Consider the following 16,823-nt stretch of genomic DNA (forward strand, 5'->3'; position numbering starts at 1 on the left):
GATTCACAGTGAAATAGTTGGTATTTTCTTGAAATTCAGCTGAAAAGCCACAAATTAAATAGTATAAAATGGATTAAAGGTGTTTAACCCAATTTAAGGCTTTACCAGGTAGATCACATTTTTGTGTGCATGAAACCAGAGAGCTTAAGAAAAAACAGAAGTCAATCAACCGGTTTGATTTCAACAGGGCCTTAATTCACAGACAAGGAAATAAGAACTGCTGATATTAACTTACTGTGACTTCCACAATAGGATCAATAAACTAAGATGTATAACTCAAAAACGTGTAAATTTTTACATCATGCTTCATTTATTATTTACATTTATACATATAGCATAATACAAATTCTTATATAATTAATTAGTCCCACCTTTTTGGACAAATTTTAATAACAAAAAAGTACTATTTTCTAAGCATGAATGGAACAAAAATGACAAAAAAATAATATTTTATATTTATATTTTATTTATGTCTAAATTTAATAATAAGTTAAAAATCAAAAGATCAAATTGCAAATTTTCGGGCGGTCTACAAAGAAGTTAATTTAACTGTATAAGATATATAACTTTTTACAAATGAAACAATTCAGTTTATATTAAAATATTTACAAATACAGTTCATTTATTACATAATTACACCTTATGTAAGAATTCTGACTTTAAAAAATACTTTATCCGACTGGACGCTTGTAACGTCATGATCATCAATGCGTTTTTGAACATTAACATTCGGTGTAATTAAAAAGATATAGCATGTTCTTGAGGAATATTTACAAAAAATACCAGTCTTGAGAATGAATTTCCTTCGCCTTACGGCTCACGAAATTTAACAATCTCTCGACTTGTATTTTTTACAAATACCCCTCCTTAACATGATATATCTGTTAAATATTCACAAAAGAAATGATAATCAAAAACAACATATTAGAATTAATAATTGACGAATGTCAACCCACAAGGCATACATTTCATTTACAAGTCTGGAAGTTTGGGAATCCAAATGACCCCATTTTCCTCAGCATACAACAGTGGGGCTGAAACATCTTTCACAGCAACAACACAATTTGGAAAGTTCATGCTAGCTTTAACAAAATAACACCTAGAACCAATATCATAGTCTAGATAACCTAGCCAGCTTATGAAGGCAAGATCTTCACCACTACAACTGAAGAACAGTGAAATGGATCCAATACAGTTACTAAACATCACCATAGACCCTCTTTCCTTTTGTGTGTCACTCTCGATGGATGTATCCCGGTAACTACCTTTTGGTGTTTTGGCATGGTGGAAGGTAGTGATGAGTGAGGAAACAGATCTTTCCTTGAAGTAGGCATGTATGCCGAGTAATTCCTCTGGAGAGGCATGACGTGTCACTGGGTTGTGTCTACCAGGATATAAACTGCTCTCTATGCACTTGACTGCCTTCTTCAGTGGTTCCAAAAAACCACTGTGCTCCAACATGGAGAGTAACCATTGTACCTAAAAATTAAAAAAAAATTATGAAACTTGAAGACAGGTAGAACTATAGTATTTCAATGCGAAAATATTTTTAACACTTTCCAAATTTGATATCACACTTTTGTCAAAAACCATTTGTTAAATAGATACGAAAATGATGGACACCACCGACCTAACACCAAATCAGGTACAAATTTCTAGTTCCTCTTTGACTTAAAAATCATTTTGTACTTTTAGTCCTTTTTGATGAGGTTGCTATATCATTTGAAATTAATTGTTTTTATTCTAAATTTGTATGCCATTTAGCAAAAATTATAACTCATCAATTATTTAAATGTGTTTTGTTCTACTATGTATCAGTGTATTGCTCTATTCCTAGTCCTGTTTTACGATTCTGCTGTACTTCTTTAAACTATATGACGCTGGCTACACACTTCACATTCAATTAAAAAGAAATTGGGTTACAACCCGAACATACCTCCATTTTTTTCACAGCACTGACTTCTGGGTGTTGGTTGTTAGAGATTGCTTCTGTCAACGTATGATTGAACCTCTCATACGGGAACATCCAAAAGTTCTTTGGTGGACCATACATCCTTATATACTGGGGCAAGTGGTGCAAAAGATGGAAGTAGAAAGTCTGAAATATAATTGTAAATGTTTAAATTGCAAGTATTATCATGTAAAAGCAGTTATACACATAATTAATGTCCTTAAATTTAGACTGATAAACAAAAATTCATTTTTAATAATTTTCACTGTTTTTGCTGTTTGGTGTGGGCTAAGCTCCATGTCGAAGGCTGTACCTTGACCCATGATGGTTTACTTTTTGCTTTTTACTTGGAGAGTTGTCTCATTGGCACTCATACCACATCTTCCTTTGTCTATTTCCTTGGTATAACATACATAAATATAAATTTTTTTTCAAATTGATGTTTAAAAAGCTTAGAGCACACATTCCTAAGATACATTGACTTAAATCTTGCTAATTATATCTTCCTTTAATGTTTATAAGGTATGCAAAATTGAAAGGATTATATAATAATTTACATATCAATAATTCCAAAAGAGTTGTTTGTGAGAAATATTGATTTTGAATTTAATTCTAATATTGATTGTTTTTGCAAAAAAACACAAATACTTGACAAAACAAGCATAATCTTACAAGGTATTTTTTTTCCTAACAATTGTTACTTAAATGATTTAAATATTTTAAATGAATAAAACAAACCTGGAGAGAAACTGGAAAATCTCTTTCCAGCATGCATAAACCCTGATGCCACCGCTTCTCAAAATCGTCAAATTTGTCCATATCTACAGTGGAACCATATGCCTCTTCCAATAAACATAAGAAGTTTACCAACGCTGCTCTTTGTGGCTCACCAAGCATATCCCTTATACAGAATCTCACCATACCAGTGGTGAATAGCTGAAAAAAAAGAAAATTTATCTTTATATTGCAACTAAAAGAGAGTTCCAATTAATATTTCCTTGGGTCATAACTCATTCCAAAAATATTGGATAGAACTTATTGCCCATATAAACCTATAATAGGAATTTCAGAAAAGTCTGTCAAGAATTGTGTACATAAGAGTGGTCATATATTTATTATTTCCAAGAGGCATAACTCTTTTAAAAATTATTTATCAGAACTGATTTCCAAATCAACAAATACATTGCTGATATAGACCTATGAACCAATGTTAAAAACATTCTGGCAAAATTTGTACACATGAAAGCAACAACAATGCAATTCTCCATATAGTTAATGTTTACAAGGGGCATTACTCTAAAAAATAATAAATTGCCACTGATTTACAAACTTGACAAAGACTCAATTTCCATTTATTTATATTTATTTAGAATATTCCTTTTCACTGAAAAGAATAATTGGAGCAAAGACACTTGCATTGGCGGATCCAGGGGGGGTTCCGGGGTTGGAACCCCCATGTTTTTGGCCGATCAATGTATTTGAATTGGGACATATGGTTGGACCCCACCCACCCTTTTTGTCCTTGGTTTGGAACTCCCCCTTTATAAAATTGATTTAATTGTAATTTCTCCTTTAAAAATAACTTAATGATATAAACACTACAAAAGTTTGCTATAGAATTTTTGATGTTTTGTCCCATTAAATAAGTAAAATGTATTTACCTGTAACCATGTATGGCTCTTTGTTCCTCCAACAATTTTCGTAAAAAGAGTTGTAGGAACCACACCAAAATTTAGGGGCACTCTCAACTGGTTAAGTCTTTGGTCTGCTTGGTGCTTCTCTGTTGGTGTCAACACATAGGGAGCTTGAGGCAGTTGGTTCTTTGGAAATCTTAAAATAAAAAAAACTTGATATAAAATATTTATTAAAAGGAAGTTTTTTAAACTCTCCAGCAAAAATATTACATGTACTGCAAATTCATAAATTTTTGGGTGCATTTATTACTGCAATATTGGTAGATGGACATGTAGACTAAGGTTTGCAAGTTTGGGAAAATCTGCATACAGACTTATTTATAATTTTAAGACATCAGAATTTAGCGATACTCGACTAATTACATTATTCGCATTAATGAATAGTTTCCGAATTTACAGTTTACTGCCATAGTTCTATTAATTATCCCATCACATTTTAAAAAACAATTTGTTTTATCATTTTTAATTGTCCTATATGCACAAATGTTGAGTTGAGCATAACCATACCAAAAGAGGTTTAAATGCCCATCCACAATATTAAATAAGTAGTTAAACTTGTCCCCTGTTATAACACCAAGATCCCCCCTTTTCCCCCAAGTGTGTGGGGTCAAAACTCCGCGTAATGTAAGATGGGTTTTTCTTGTTATCTTTTCCAGTAAGTTTGTTTATATTTAAACTGATTGCACGATGACACAATTTTTTTCTCTCTCAGGCTACTTAAGGTGGTACCTAACACTACAGGGAGATAACTCTGTAAAGTCAGCTAAACGTTTTAATTACATTGTGTTGTAAAGGGAATATTAAGCTTCTCAATGATTAAAATTGGGGTTAGTCAAACTGCTATATAACCAGTGTAATTTTGCTGTCAAAATGGTTGGTTCAAAATTTTTAAAATTTTTATATTTTTGTTAAAGGGTCAAAGTAAATACATTGTCCAAATTTTATGAAAATTAAATGAGCAAAATTAATTTTAGTGAAAGTGTTGGGTACCACCTTAATTTTAATTTCAAAAGAATTTGAAGCCAAATTTAAACTTACTTAGTCTCAACTACATCTTCAGAAGAGGTTTGCTCTTTTCGTGATCTTTTCTGACCAATGGTCTTCTTCTGAAACACAAATAAAGGAACAATTAAAAACTTTTATACATGTATTATAAATGAACTTAAAAAAGAAACCTTTCAGGATTGGAACACTAATGATTTAATCTTACGATATATGATTTCTTATTTAAAGCTCAAAATTTGTAAATTATTCCAAGTATGCCGACATATTACTCCGTTGATGGCAGCTGACTCAGGTTTGCTTTACACATTATTTTTTTTATAAATATAACAAGATTATACAGGCATCCTTACACAAAAAAAGCTTTCTATACATTTGAAAATAATCAACCTTTACTGATTGGACAATTTTTCATAATGTTTTAACAAAATTTCGCAAGTCTATAACATGCCTGTGCTTAACTAAAATTGACAGAGAAAACTTTGTCATTGACAACATCACAAAATGCAACATGAAACCTAGTATTTGCAGAAAAAAAAATCAATGTAAAAAGTTAAGGCTCTGCATTGATGACTTTAATTTACCTATAAATGCTTTCATTTGGTCTCTTGTGGAGAGTTGTCCCAATAGCAATCATACCATATATTCCTATTTTTGTAAAAAAAAATAATCATTACCTCCTGTGCATATATTCTGTATACAGCATCTGGACACAACTCTGTACTTCTACCACAAGCTCTTTCAGCTGCTCTCACTTTAACGTTGTCTTCATCGCCATTGATAAGCTTGATGATGTGCTCTGCTACTACCTGAAATAAATGTAAATTATTAAAAACCATTCTTAAAAAGTGGATAACTAACTATTGCATACATATTACCAAAGTTTATACTGATTTAAATTTATATATATGGTACCAGTGCATTGATAAAAATAACACATTCATTTGTATTAGATTATGTTTTAGATAGTTATTACAATTTGATATTTGCAACTTGTCCCTTGTATCACTGACCTGCTGATGATTTTTTAAAGTTTTTAAAATCTTTTAAGTAAAGAAATGCCTTACTTTACAATTGCGATTATTATTAAAACATACAATCACAAATCACACTACTCCCTTACTTCCAATTCATATAAAACAAAAATAAATGAATTGCCTCAGGCAATCATATGGTTTTGGATACAGACATTTAGGGATGATTTCAAAACCATCTCCATTCAAATATGAAGCCTTGTGAAAAACACCACTCATACAGATATTTCATGGCAAGATTCAAACCTGTTCATATTTCTTAGTTTTCACTTTCCATTCTTATTTGCATTACAAACGATAAAAAACAGAATTTAAACAAAAATTAAATAAAAATTTTAAGCCATTTAATGACCCATTGACAGTATACTTTGGTGAAATTGCAACAAATTGGTATATGGACTATTATAAAAGAGCACTATTCTGGTGGCACCAGTGTATAATTACAACTCCCTTGATTTACATATTATTTGTGTTCAACACAGAAGTGGCAGTTAGACTAGATGCTGATTTAAGATTAAGTTTTTAATGATTTCTTACCTTAATTGCATGCATTGGCTCTACAGGAGCATTCTTCTGCTGAAGGTCCAATCCAAGTCTGAACCAGTGGTTGCTACCATAACGTCCAGTGTGTTGAGTGATGGCTGTTGACAAAGTCTGTGTCTTTTTCCTGTAACAGTAATTATTTACTGTTTTACTTTTTAATATTTTAATTTTTGAATTTTAAATCATGACAAATATATAACGGTATCAGTATTATTGACAACTACAGAAAAATTACTTGATTTTAGATTTGTCATGATTGTTGCGTCTTCAAAAAGAATGGATAAAAAAATGATCAGTTTATCATTAGAATACAGAAACATAATGCTAGGAGATATATAAAAGTCGTATTCAACCGTTATAATTTTTTTTTAAATACAATTAAAAATTAAAATCATTGCAATGATAATGGTGATAATGGTATTAATGTGTTTTACAGTCAGTAGCAAGTATTACATTTAAAAATATTATCTTTACATAAACAAGTCTGAATTGAAAACTACATTCAAACCTATGACCAATAAATAAAACTGGAATTTCTATGTGCATGTAAAGCTTTATTTTGGTTGAAGGGTCTGAATACAGCACAAACAACAGTTTCTTACCGAACGAAAAAGTTAAAAGTATAGTTTATAAAAACACGTTTGATTAACAGGTCAAACAATTGATGTTCTTAAACCCTGCCGACTGACAAAAACCATTGCCAAATAAATTGATCAGAAGATGAAACATGGAACTTAATTAAGAGCCGTTAATTCTATTGTATCTGAAATTTTCACAATAAAACATTTCACATGAACTTACCCTTCATTCTGTCCTTCATGTTTTAACAAGTCAAGGTATCTGGCATCACTAATCTCAACATTGGAACTTCGAAGAGTAACAGTTTCTTCTTCTACTAAACCAGATGGAAAAGTTGTATCTTGACGAAGTGCATCATCTGGGTGTAGAAAAATTCGTCCACCTGGGTACACTGTCTTGTCAAGTATCTTACTATGTTGACCTGTAAGATAAAAACAACATATACCAACTAATAATCTATTAATCAAACTCAACGGATGATAAAAATGCAATATTCATTACCATTCATGTATCTTGTTATTTATTGATTTCATGTAAAATGTTGGGTTGTCAAATCTTTTTATCATCAATTTAGTAAGCAAATTAACATGAAGAAATAAAGTTGTTTTCATTAAAACTGTTCAAGAAAAAAATATCATTCAAAGAAGGAAAACTTGCTTCCAGTATATAAATTGATACATTAAAAAGAGATACTTGTCTATCAATATAGTCTGCCTTATGCTCCTCGATTATGAAGCCAGTAATTACAGCTTTTCTCTTACAATATTATTGTCAGAGGCGAATTTAGGGGGGGGGGGGGGCCCCTTTTGAGAAAAAAATTTGGTTGCTTATAAAGGGAATCACTGAAGCGTGACGGAAGCGGGCCCCCTCTTAGGCAGTCAGTGGGCCCTCACTCATGAAAATTTCTGAATCCGCGACTGATTGTATGCAATTTCAATATATTTTCAAAGGCATCATTAGCAGTTAAGCTAGTAATTTAATACCTAAATTATGGGAAAAATGCTTATTTACTCTTTCATTTTTACTTATGCCATTTTGAAAAAGTGCACATTGTAATGAATCATCCTTGTTTACTTAAATCTAAATCTGACCTTTAACTTCAGATTGAAAATTTCAATTGAAAAACTCTGTTTTGGGAAACAATTGAAACACTTTATTTTTGTTAAAATACATATGTAGTCGGGTTTGTTGTCTCTTTGGCACATTCCCCATTTCCTTTCTCAATTTTATAGTACTGTTTAGATGCTGTTTTTTGTTGTCAGATTTTTGTCCAAATGAGATATTTATATATTAGCAAACTCTAATGAGGGGGGGTAGGAGGGGTCCTGATCCAGAAATCCCGGGCTTAAAAACACGAAATCCAGAGGTCCCGAAATTTGAAAAAAAGTGTTCCCGGATCCTGAAAGAATAAATCCCGAAATGCAGAGCTTAAAAACACCCGATCCCGGAGTCCCGTTAAAGGTCCTACCCCCCTCTAATAGCATGAATATTAAATTTTTTTTTTTTTTAATTTACCTTGCATGATGCAGTGACTGCAGGAGTTGAGGGCATTCTGTTGGACACGATTCTGCTCCTTAGCTATACCCGGTACATCACCAACCATGTACAACAGTCCAACTCTGGTCATTTCTAGTTGTTTGGTGGCAGCATTGTAAACTTGTAACCCATCTTTTAGTTTCACCAACTCATTTACCAGGATCTCGTTGTAAAGATTTAACTTTTTAGGTGCACGAGGTCCTGAAAGAAAACATAGCATTTTAATGTGTGTCCAAATTTGATAATATTTAATTTCCAATTGAATGCTGCTGTGACTGACACACATTCTGGGCTGGATTCTAAAAATGTGAAGTTATACTGTCAAAATTATGAAGAATTAATTATCTTTAGGACAGGGTTGTAATCACAATAATTTATTTGAAGTATTTTTTTTTTTAACTATAAATCACATCCAAAATGACAAATTTGCAATAATGAATGCACGCTAGAATTCCTGAAGTAACAGAAAAAGTATAAGCTGATGTTCTAAATGCAATATGCTTCAAATACTATAAGCTGTAAAATTTGAAATAAACAGTTGCGCTATGAAGTAGTGCATGATATGCTGTCAATATTTCAATGCAGTTCGATAACTTCTCAATGTAATATCAGAAATTCATGATAAATTCTAGAAAGGTAATTTTAATAAACATAAACTAGTCGAACTTGGCAATTTTTTGTAAGAGTGACACTCGAAAGTCAAACTATTGTGCTGTGAAATGGGAAATGAAGTCTACACGGACACAGGAAATTCCAAAAAAAAAAGAGAATTGCTCACGTACATAGTGTAAGCAGGATACCGGAATCTCACAAAACAGTAAGCGGGATTCAGGATCAGAACCCCCCAAATGTCAGAGACCTCCTTGTGAGAAAACAGGAAAATCCCCCCTTTTTGGGAATAAAATTCAAAACTCAAAAACCTAAACTAAAATTTAAAATGGACAAATAAAAGGACAACAGAATACCATAATCATCCCATAAATGGGTGTATAAAAAGTAAATAAAATTACCAGATATTAGTCCTAATAACAGAGTTGTACCAGTCTTAACTCTCATGTGTGCTGGGAGGTTGAGGATTAGTCCAGTCTGTGCCCAAATGCTGTAGGTTCCTTGAGTTATAATATGGTGGAATGGGTTGAAACCATCAGAACAGTAGGACAAGGCAATAGCTTTACTTCCCATCTCTGTCACAAAGGCATTCCAGCTGGATGAGTGGTGCAGATCAGATACAAAGCGACTTTTCTGTGGTATGGTGTCCAATAAAGTTGTGACTTTAGCTAATGTTGTTACCTCTTTAAGCTGTTGAAGCCTTGGTCCAATAGGAATGGTGTAATACCTGCAGGAAATTAAAATAAATTATTGATGATTTATATCTTTCTGACTATCAGCTGGGACATGGTTAACGTTAACTTTATAATAGCTCTTAATTAAAAAAAAATTGTCCAGTAACACTACAAAAAATATGGATTTGGAAATTGATACTATATATAAGAAAAAATGTATAAGTTAAGGAAGAATATAAGCTAAAAATAGGTCATGGAACTCCTTCTTCTAGGTAGTTGATGTGAAAGAAATAGGCAAAAAATGGCTTTCAAAATTTATCGTACATTTAGCATTGGCATTAATAATCAATCTTTTGCAATATCCAAATTTTATAACCTTCAGGCCAATTATAGCCGACTATGCCGTATGGGCTTTTCTCATTGCGGAAGACTGTATGGTTTCTTATTGTTGTTAAAGCTTGTGTCATTTGGTCTGTTGTGGAGAGTTGTTTAATTTGAAATCATACTACATCTTCTTTTTCATATTCATAACTCCTGGATAGTGAAAACAATAAGTCTCCATTTTGTCATCAGTACATTTTGTACCAACATTTAAAATTTTTTAAAGTTTTTGTGGCTCATTTTATTAGTTATCATGGTTATGAAACTTCAACAAGTGAGTACTAGTAAAAAAAGATAATGTTTCTCGGTCTCATTGGCATATATACCCATTACTTTCTATATTATTTGTTTTTTTATAAGTTTATTTCACTCACTTTGTTCCATGTGAACGGTCTTTATTGCACACTTCACAGGTCTGTCGATCTCCAAAGCGATACTCTTCACAAGAACATATGGTGTGCACCTCATGGCCTACAATCAAGTCTTTTGTAAGACGGTCACTGTAAAAGGTTACAAAAAAATAGTTATTACTTAAACCTTTGTGACATAGAATCTTGTTAGAGACTATATATATATACATCAGAGGCAGATATAGGGGGAGCAGGGCCCCCCCCCCCCCCCCTTTTAGGAAAAAAAAAATGGTTGCTTATATAGGAAATCATTGAAGCGTGACTGGAGCGGTCCCCCTCTTAAGGTCAGTCAGTGGGCCCCCACTTATGAAAAGTTATGGATCCGCCACTGTACATCTTTATATATGTAATAGAAACATTTTATATTTCAACATGACTAACCAAATTTTGATAAGCCGGTTACAATCTAAATTCCACACTAGCAATTTTTTTTTCATTTTATCATCAGTACCAACAAATTTTAGTTTAACTTTTTTTTTCCACAATTGCAATTTGTGTATTCTGATTGGTAAAAACCTAGTGCCCATAGAGCTCCATTACAGTGTAACCACAGGGGTTTGCAGGGGTGGATCCCGAACTTAAACACACCCGTTCCCGGAGTCCCGATTAAATTAAAGGTCCTATCCCCCCTCATAGCTAAAAAAAAGTAATAATTTAGAGAAATAATTCAGAAACGTTTCATATACACATTGGCAGATCCTTTCACTGACTTACAATAGTCACGATCATCATATTTACGATCATTTTCAATCGGAAGTTATTAAAGAACTCATTCAATCACACGGAGATTTTTTGCTGGAAATTACCCCAGACAATTTTCGTTTTAAACTGTTACTGCCGCAACTTTTAGGGAACCGGATTGTGGCGGGAACTTCAGTTATCGCCCCAGACTTCCGTTAAGTCTCAGGTTAAGTGGAGACACCGAGAAATGTCTTGCCAAATACGGCGTAATACGCCAAAAGTACCATCTCCCAAAAAGTAATTATAACTGAAATGTATCCAGTTCTTTGACTGGTAACTGTTTTAGTCACAGTGTAAAGTGTAGTCCATGTAGTCCCTATAAAAAGGGGGGGGGTGGGGGGGGGGGGGGGGGGGGGGGGGGGGGAGCGGGAGTCGATACTTCCATCGCAAAACCACGATTGACGTGTTCGCAGGCAATTTCTGATTTATAAAACGTTCCCTCTGTAGAAACATACAAATAATCAGCGTGCAATGTGGGATCTTGAAAAAATGTGATGGGGTTGACCCTTTTTCTTTTACTTTAAGGGTCACCTCTTCGATCGATATCCTGGGTTTGGAAATAATGGTTAAAAAAATTTAACTGCTGTGGATAGTAAACAATGTTTTGAGAAGAGAATGTAATTAAGCTACCCAATATTAAGAAATAAAAGAAAAAAATGTGTATTTTGGAAAAAGTGAAAGAACGAAATTAAAGTACCTTTTCCTATTAATATTATGGCCTCAATTTCCTTGTAAGTGGATATGTGAACTCTAAAATGTTATGTCCTTGTTTGTTCACTAGTGACTTTTATTGTTGCATTCAACAACATATTGAAAAATGTTTAGCTTGTCTTTTTAAACATCTAACTTTATTTATCTGATATTAAAACACTGCTTCCATTTGTTCTCAAAGTTTTCTGAAACAACTTACATGTCAAATGTTGTCTGTGGAAGAATATTGTCAGTTGGAGCAATCTTTTGGAACAGAAGGAGTAGCTCAAGAAGATCTTCCTCGCTTATGCTGTACTTATACTTCAACTAAAATTGAAAAAAAACAACCTTTTAGACTGAATTTTCTAGATAAATTAAAATGATTAACTGCATTAATTAGTTAAATCTTTCAAATAAAAATTATTATGCATAGATATTAATTGCAAGGCCACCAGTTGTATTTATATAACTAACATACATTCATTCTTATTATTTAATTGTAATAATTATCAATTTGATCCATTCATGAATTTCAATTTTGGTTTGATATCCTTTTTTTTGGTGAAAAATAGTGGATGTTTAAAGGAATTTACATGTAAATAAAATTTTAAAAGAAGTTTGAAAGATGAACTTTTATATAAATAAAAACACTAATAAAAAACTTCCAAAACAATTAATTTTTGTACCTGGTGACCTAGTCATGGATTTGTAGATATGTTGTTAAAAATCAAAAACATTTATGTAAATTGATTTACCTTTAGTATTAATGTTATGAAGGTTATCTGTGAAATATCTGTCTGTTTGTGCACAGGCCTTCTGCGAGAGTCATCTCTGTTGTGAAGGAGACGTCCAAGACCTGTTAAGGGTTGCTCCTACAATGTTAAACATTAAAAGTTAACATTTAATTTGAAATTGGAATTATTTGTTATATATGTATATATATTTAAAAGTCAAAAAGATTTGTTCAAAGGTGTTCCCATAATATTATATATGCAAATACTTCAAATTTAGAGAAATCAACTACTTTTTATAAATCAGAAGCTCCTGGCCAAACATATGAATAAATGACATTTTGTTTTTTTACTTATTAATAATAAATTATCTCATTTACACACTCACTTTTTTTGGAGGGAGGAGGGGGAGGTATAATTTCTATTCATTATATATTTTACTTTATATATATTGCTTCTTTAAAATTTAATAAATCTTGTCTCTGACACAAGAAATATCTTCTTCAAAGAAAAACTAAAGGTGTGAAACATCAGCTAATAAATCATTAAAAGTCTTTGAGGTAACAGTTTTATTAGACACTGTGTATTTCTCCTAATCCTTAGCGATTAAAAAAAGGTGTGAAACAATGGATTAATTAATGTTTTACCTGTTGATGATGATACTTAACCTGTGTAATAAAGGTGTGAAAAGGGTACCAATAAAATTTACCTGAAGATGAGGGAATTGTAGTAAATAAGCACTGCTATTTGAACCAATCAAAATCAAGAATTTAACTGAACATAATGAAGACAACCAATCACAAATGTGCTTGTCCAAGTGGGAGGGATTTATGAAAGATGATAATATTGTGGAAATAGAGGAATTATGTTATTCTTAGTTTTCAACTGAACCGTAAAGCATGAATTCTTCACTTATTTCAACAAGTCTGTTTCCTGAGTATTTACAAGAAGACACCATGTATGATGATCTTATGTCAACAGACCAAACTGATACAGATGAAGCAGATGATAGACAAAAAGGTGAGTTGTACTTTACTTTTCAAGCTATTTTTTTTTCCCATGGATCACCAAGAATTTTTATCGTGAGTCTCACCTTACAAATTCTTGGGATCTCATATAACATATTAAACACATCCAACACCTATTGAACAGCTTGGTGCAGTATGTCATAAAGGTGTATAGAAAAAAACTTCTTTTTACAACTCTTATTTTAAGACATAAGGAAAAGTCTTAAATATGTCATCTTTGTTGCTTTTCTTCTTTTTGAATGGAAAGATTCTATTAATTTAAAAGACATGAATGTTATCATTTTATATATTTATTAGAAAGAATAAAATTGTGTTTGAGACCCTTGCAAGGTTTGGTTTCAAATTTCAAATTAGAAAATGGTTGGCCATATGCATCTTATTATTAAAACCCCAAAAATGAAGAATAGACAATGATACATGTAGGGACATAAAAATGAAGAATAGAGAAAGAAAGGGATATTAACTAAAAAATAAAGAATAAGAATTAAGAACCTAAATATGAAAAATAAACAATCATTAAGACCAAAAAGAGATAAATAGGTAAATAATACCTGTATGACCATGAATACACCTTATTAAAAAAGATGATCATTTATATGTTTAAGAAATTGAGTGTAGAGAATCAAGGACGTATAACTAACATATACGTCCTTGAGAGAATGAATATGCTCAAATTTAATAAAGAATAGCAAGTAACAAAGGCTTAGAAATAAAGAATGGAAAAAATCAAAGGCTTATTTATAAAGAATAAAAAATAACAAAGGCTAATATAAAATATAAAGAATAGAGAAAAAAAGCATTTTAGGATGCTAAAATATGGTAGATACCATATATTAATATAGGGACTAAAATTTAAAGAATGAAACATAATGACAGGAGGTGAAATAAAGAGAACTAAAGGGCTGAATATAACAATTGGAGAAAGATTCGGGCATATATTAAGAATATAATATACATGTAGCAGGGGTTACTATATAAGAATGGTAAAAGATGGTGTCTACAGTGGCAGAGTCAGTCATTTTAAAAAGGGGGGGGGGGGGGTTCCCAACCCAGAGTAAAGGGGGTGGGGGGGTTTCAAACTATATGCTCCCATTCAAAGACATTGATCGGGCCCAAAAAAAGGGGGGTTTTAACCTCCCGACCCCCCCCCCCCCCTCTGGATCAGCCACTGGTCTAAGATATAAAGAATAGAGGGAGATCGGCTATATAGAAAGAATAGAAAGTGCAAGGAAATAATATATAAAGAGTAAAAAAATAGTTTGGCACCAAATATAATGAATAGAGAATGATTTATATGGCAATGAGATAGAGAAAAGAGAATTTAAGGGTTTACAGAAAAAGTCTATAAAGCAGCAAGAATATTAACATCCAAAATTATAGGTAACAGAAATGAAAGACCCCCAACCAACCATAACTTGGTATATAACTTTATTTCAGGATTTTTATGTTGCTGTCTTTTTTTTAAGAGCAATGTTAAGTACTAATTTCATTCCATTCATATATTTAAATTTTTTAAGACATTAATTAATTTAGTTGGCTATGTAAGGTCTAACTTCTAACAAAAATCCTCATGTTTTCACCAACATGTATTCATTAACCATGAGGATTTAGAGACCCCCCCCTTTTTTTCTTGGAAAAATTTGGTTGATTATATAGGGTATCATTGAAGCATGACTGTAGAGGGAGCCCCCTCCATAGCAGACAGTGCCCATTTTATTTTAAAATAGCTTACATAACTAATAGCTTCACTCAGTTAATTCTGTAACTATAAATGAATAAAGAAAAACATAAACTGAAACAACTGTTTTTGTGGTTATAGTTTAATTGTATTCTCAGTTATGAATTGAACAATGTAAACTAAAACATATAAAGGAAATAGGGCATCAACGCGACTCGACAAATGACATTAAAAAAAATACAGTTTTTTTTTTTACGCAAAATGTGATGCTATCCAAAATTTCTGGGGAGATCACTGCACTTAGGAAAGATTTCTATGCATTTTACAGATAAAACTTACAGATATAACTATAAGCCAACATTTTCCATTATTTGAATTATCCCCCCTCAGGTGTTTCATATTTCTATAATCTCAGACTTATATAGTGGTAACTTTTTGATTATATTTATTACTAATGTCCAAAGTTCGGGCAGAGTATATAACTTTATTTATCCTATTTTCCTGTTACACTTGTTGTAAAACAAGGCTGAATTTATTCCAGACATTATTTTCGTTTTCTACGTATATGATCATGATGATGAAGTCTCAAATTGTGCTATTCAAATAAATTTCTCATATGCCGATCCAAAAGGGGGGGCTGCCCCTTCTCCCCTTCCTGAATATAAAATATTGTTAATTTTATAGGGAATCACTGAAGCATGACTGGAGCAGACACCCCCCCCCCCCCCTTTTAGGTCAGTCAGTGTTCCCCTTCCCTTTACAAAATGTTCTGGATCCACAAGTTACTTAATGAATGTTCAGAAGTTCAGAAATTTGCAATAACTTTTAATGTATTCTTGGTGTTTTTAAGCCAAAAAAAAATCCAGCCTATTTGGGAAACATTTGTAAAAACCTAGGAATTAAACAGTAATAAGAAATACTGGTTTGAAATTCTAAAAAGGTAGTTTTCAATTATAAATGCAGTTACATTATTTTGTTTTCAAGTGTACACCAACTCTTTAGACACTTAGGAGCATAAATATACTGGCGAAAAGTTAATAGTACAGGTTTAAAGTTATAAGTTGTCATTCCGTCTTTATTTGCAACCTCTTACATGGAAGCCAAACATATTCTTTCTGATCATTTTCTATAATTATTTATTACTAATGTGGAAAAAGGCTTTTCAACAATGTTTGTACATTTCTATATTTATAGTTGAAATAATTTAAGCATGAAAGCTTACAAAATTGGACATATTTTCCATAGCAATCCTTGATAAAAAAAAGGGAAATGATAAAAAAAGTTGCATAAGAAATTTAAACTAATGAAATTTTAAATATTTTTGTCAGAATTAAAATACAAGAGGACTAAATCAGGTTAAATTACCTTAGTACAGGTGTGTTTTACAGGTAAAAAGAAAGCCTACTTTCTTAAACTCGTGTATCACTTTTATAGTGAATTCAGAGGGCCCTGTGATTTAAGTTTTACAGGATGTTATATTATAAATGGATGTTAATTAAAATTTATTACTCCTTGGCCAGGTGTGACCTTTTAAATCAGTGT

At 32.0% G+C, this 16,823-nt stretch overlaps 1 protein-coding gene across 1 annotated transcript; it reads right to left on the minus strand.

The window, feature by feature from the left end:
• Positions 1 to 287: 287 nt before the first annotated feature.
• On the minus strand, positions 288 to 12,716 carry LOC139507460 (uncharacterized; the record flags this gene model as incomplete). Its single annotated transcript, XM_071295747.1, is given in 13 exon segments — positions 288 to 1,479; positions 1,937 to 2,098; positions 2,690 to 2,887; positions 3,613 to 3,781; positions 4,684 to 4,751; positions 5,325 to 5,456; positions 6,219 to 6,348; positions 7,026 to 7,224; positions 8,319 to 8,540; positions 9,350 to 9,675; positions 10,378 to 10,503; positions 12,065 to 12,171; positions 12,600 to 12,716. Coding segments are annotated over 13 exon segments (2,463 nt in total), but the record flags the coding sequence as incomplete, so codon positions are not given.
• Between the last annotated feature and the right edge of the window lie 4,107 nt (positions 12,717 to 16,823).

The sequence above is a fragment of the Mytilus edulis genome, unplaced genomic scaffold (assembly GCF_963676685.1).
Source record: "Mytilus edulis unplaced genomic scaffold, xbMytEdul2.2 SCAFFOLD_772, whole genome shotgun sequence".
NCBI lineage: Eukaryota > Metazoa > Mollusca > Bivalvia > Mytilida > Mytilidae > Mytilus > Mytilus edulis.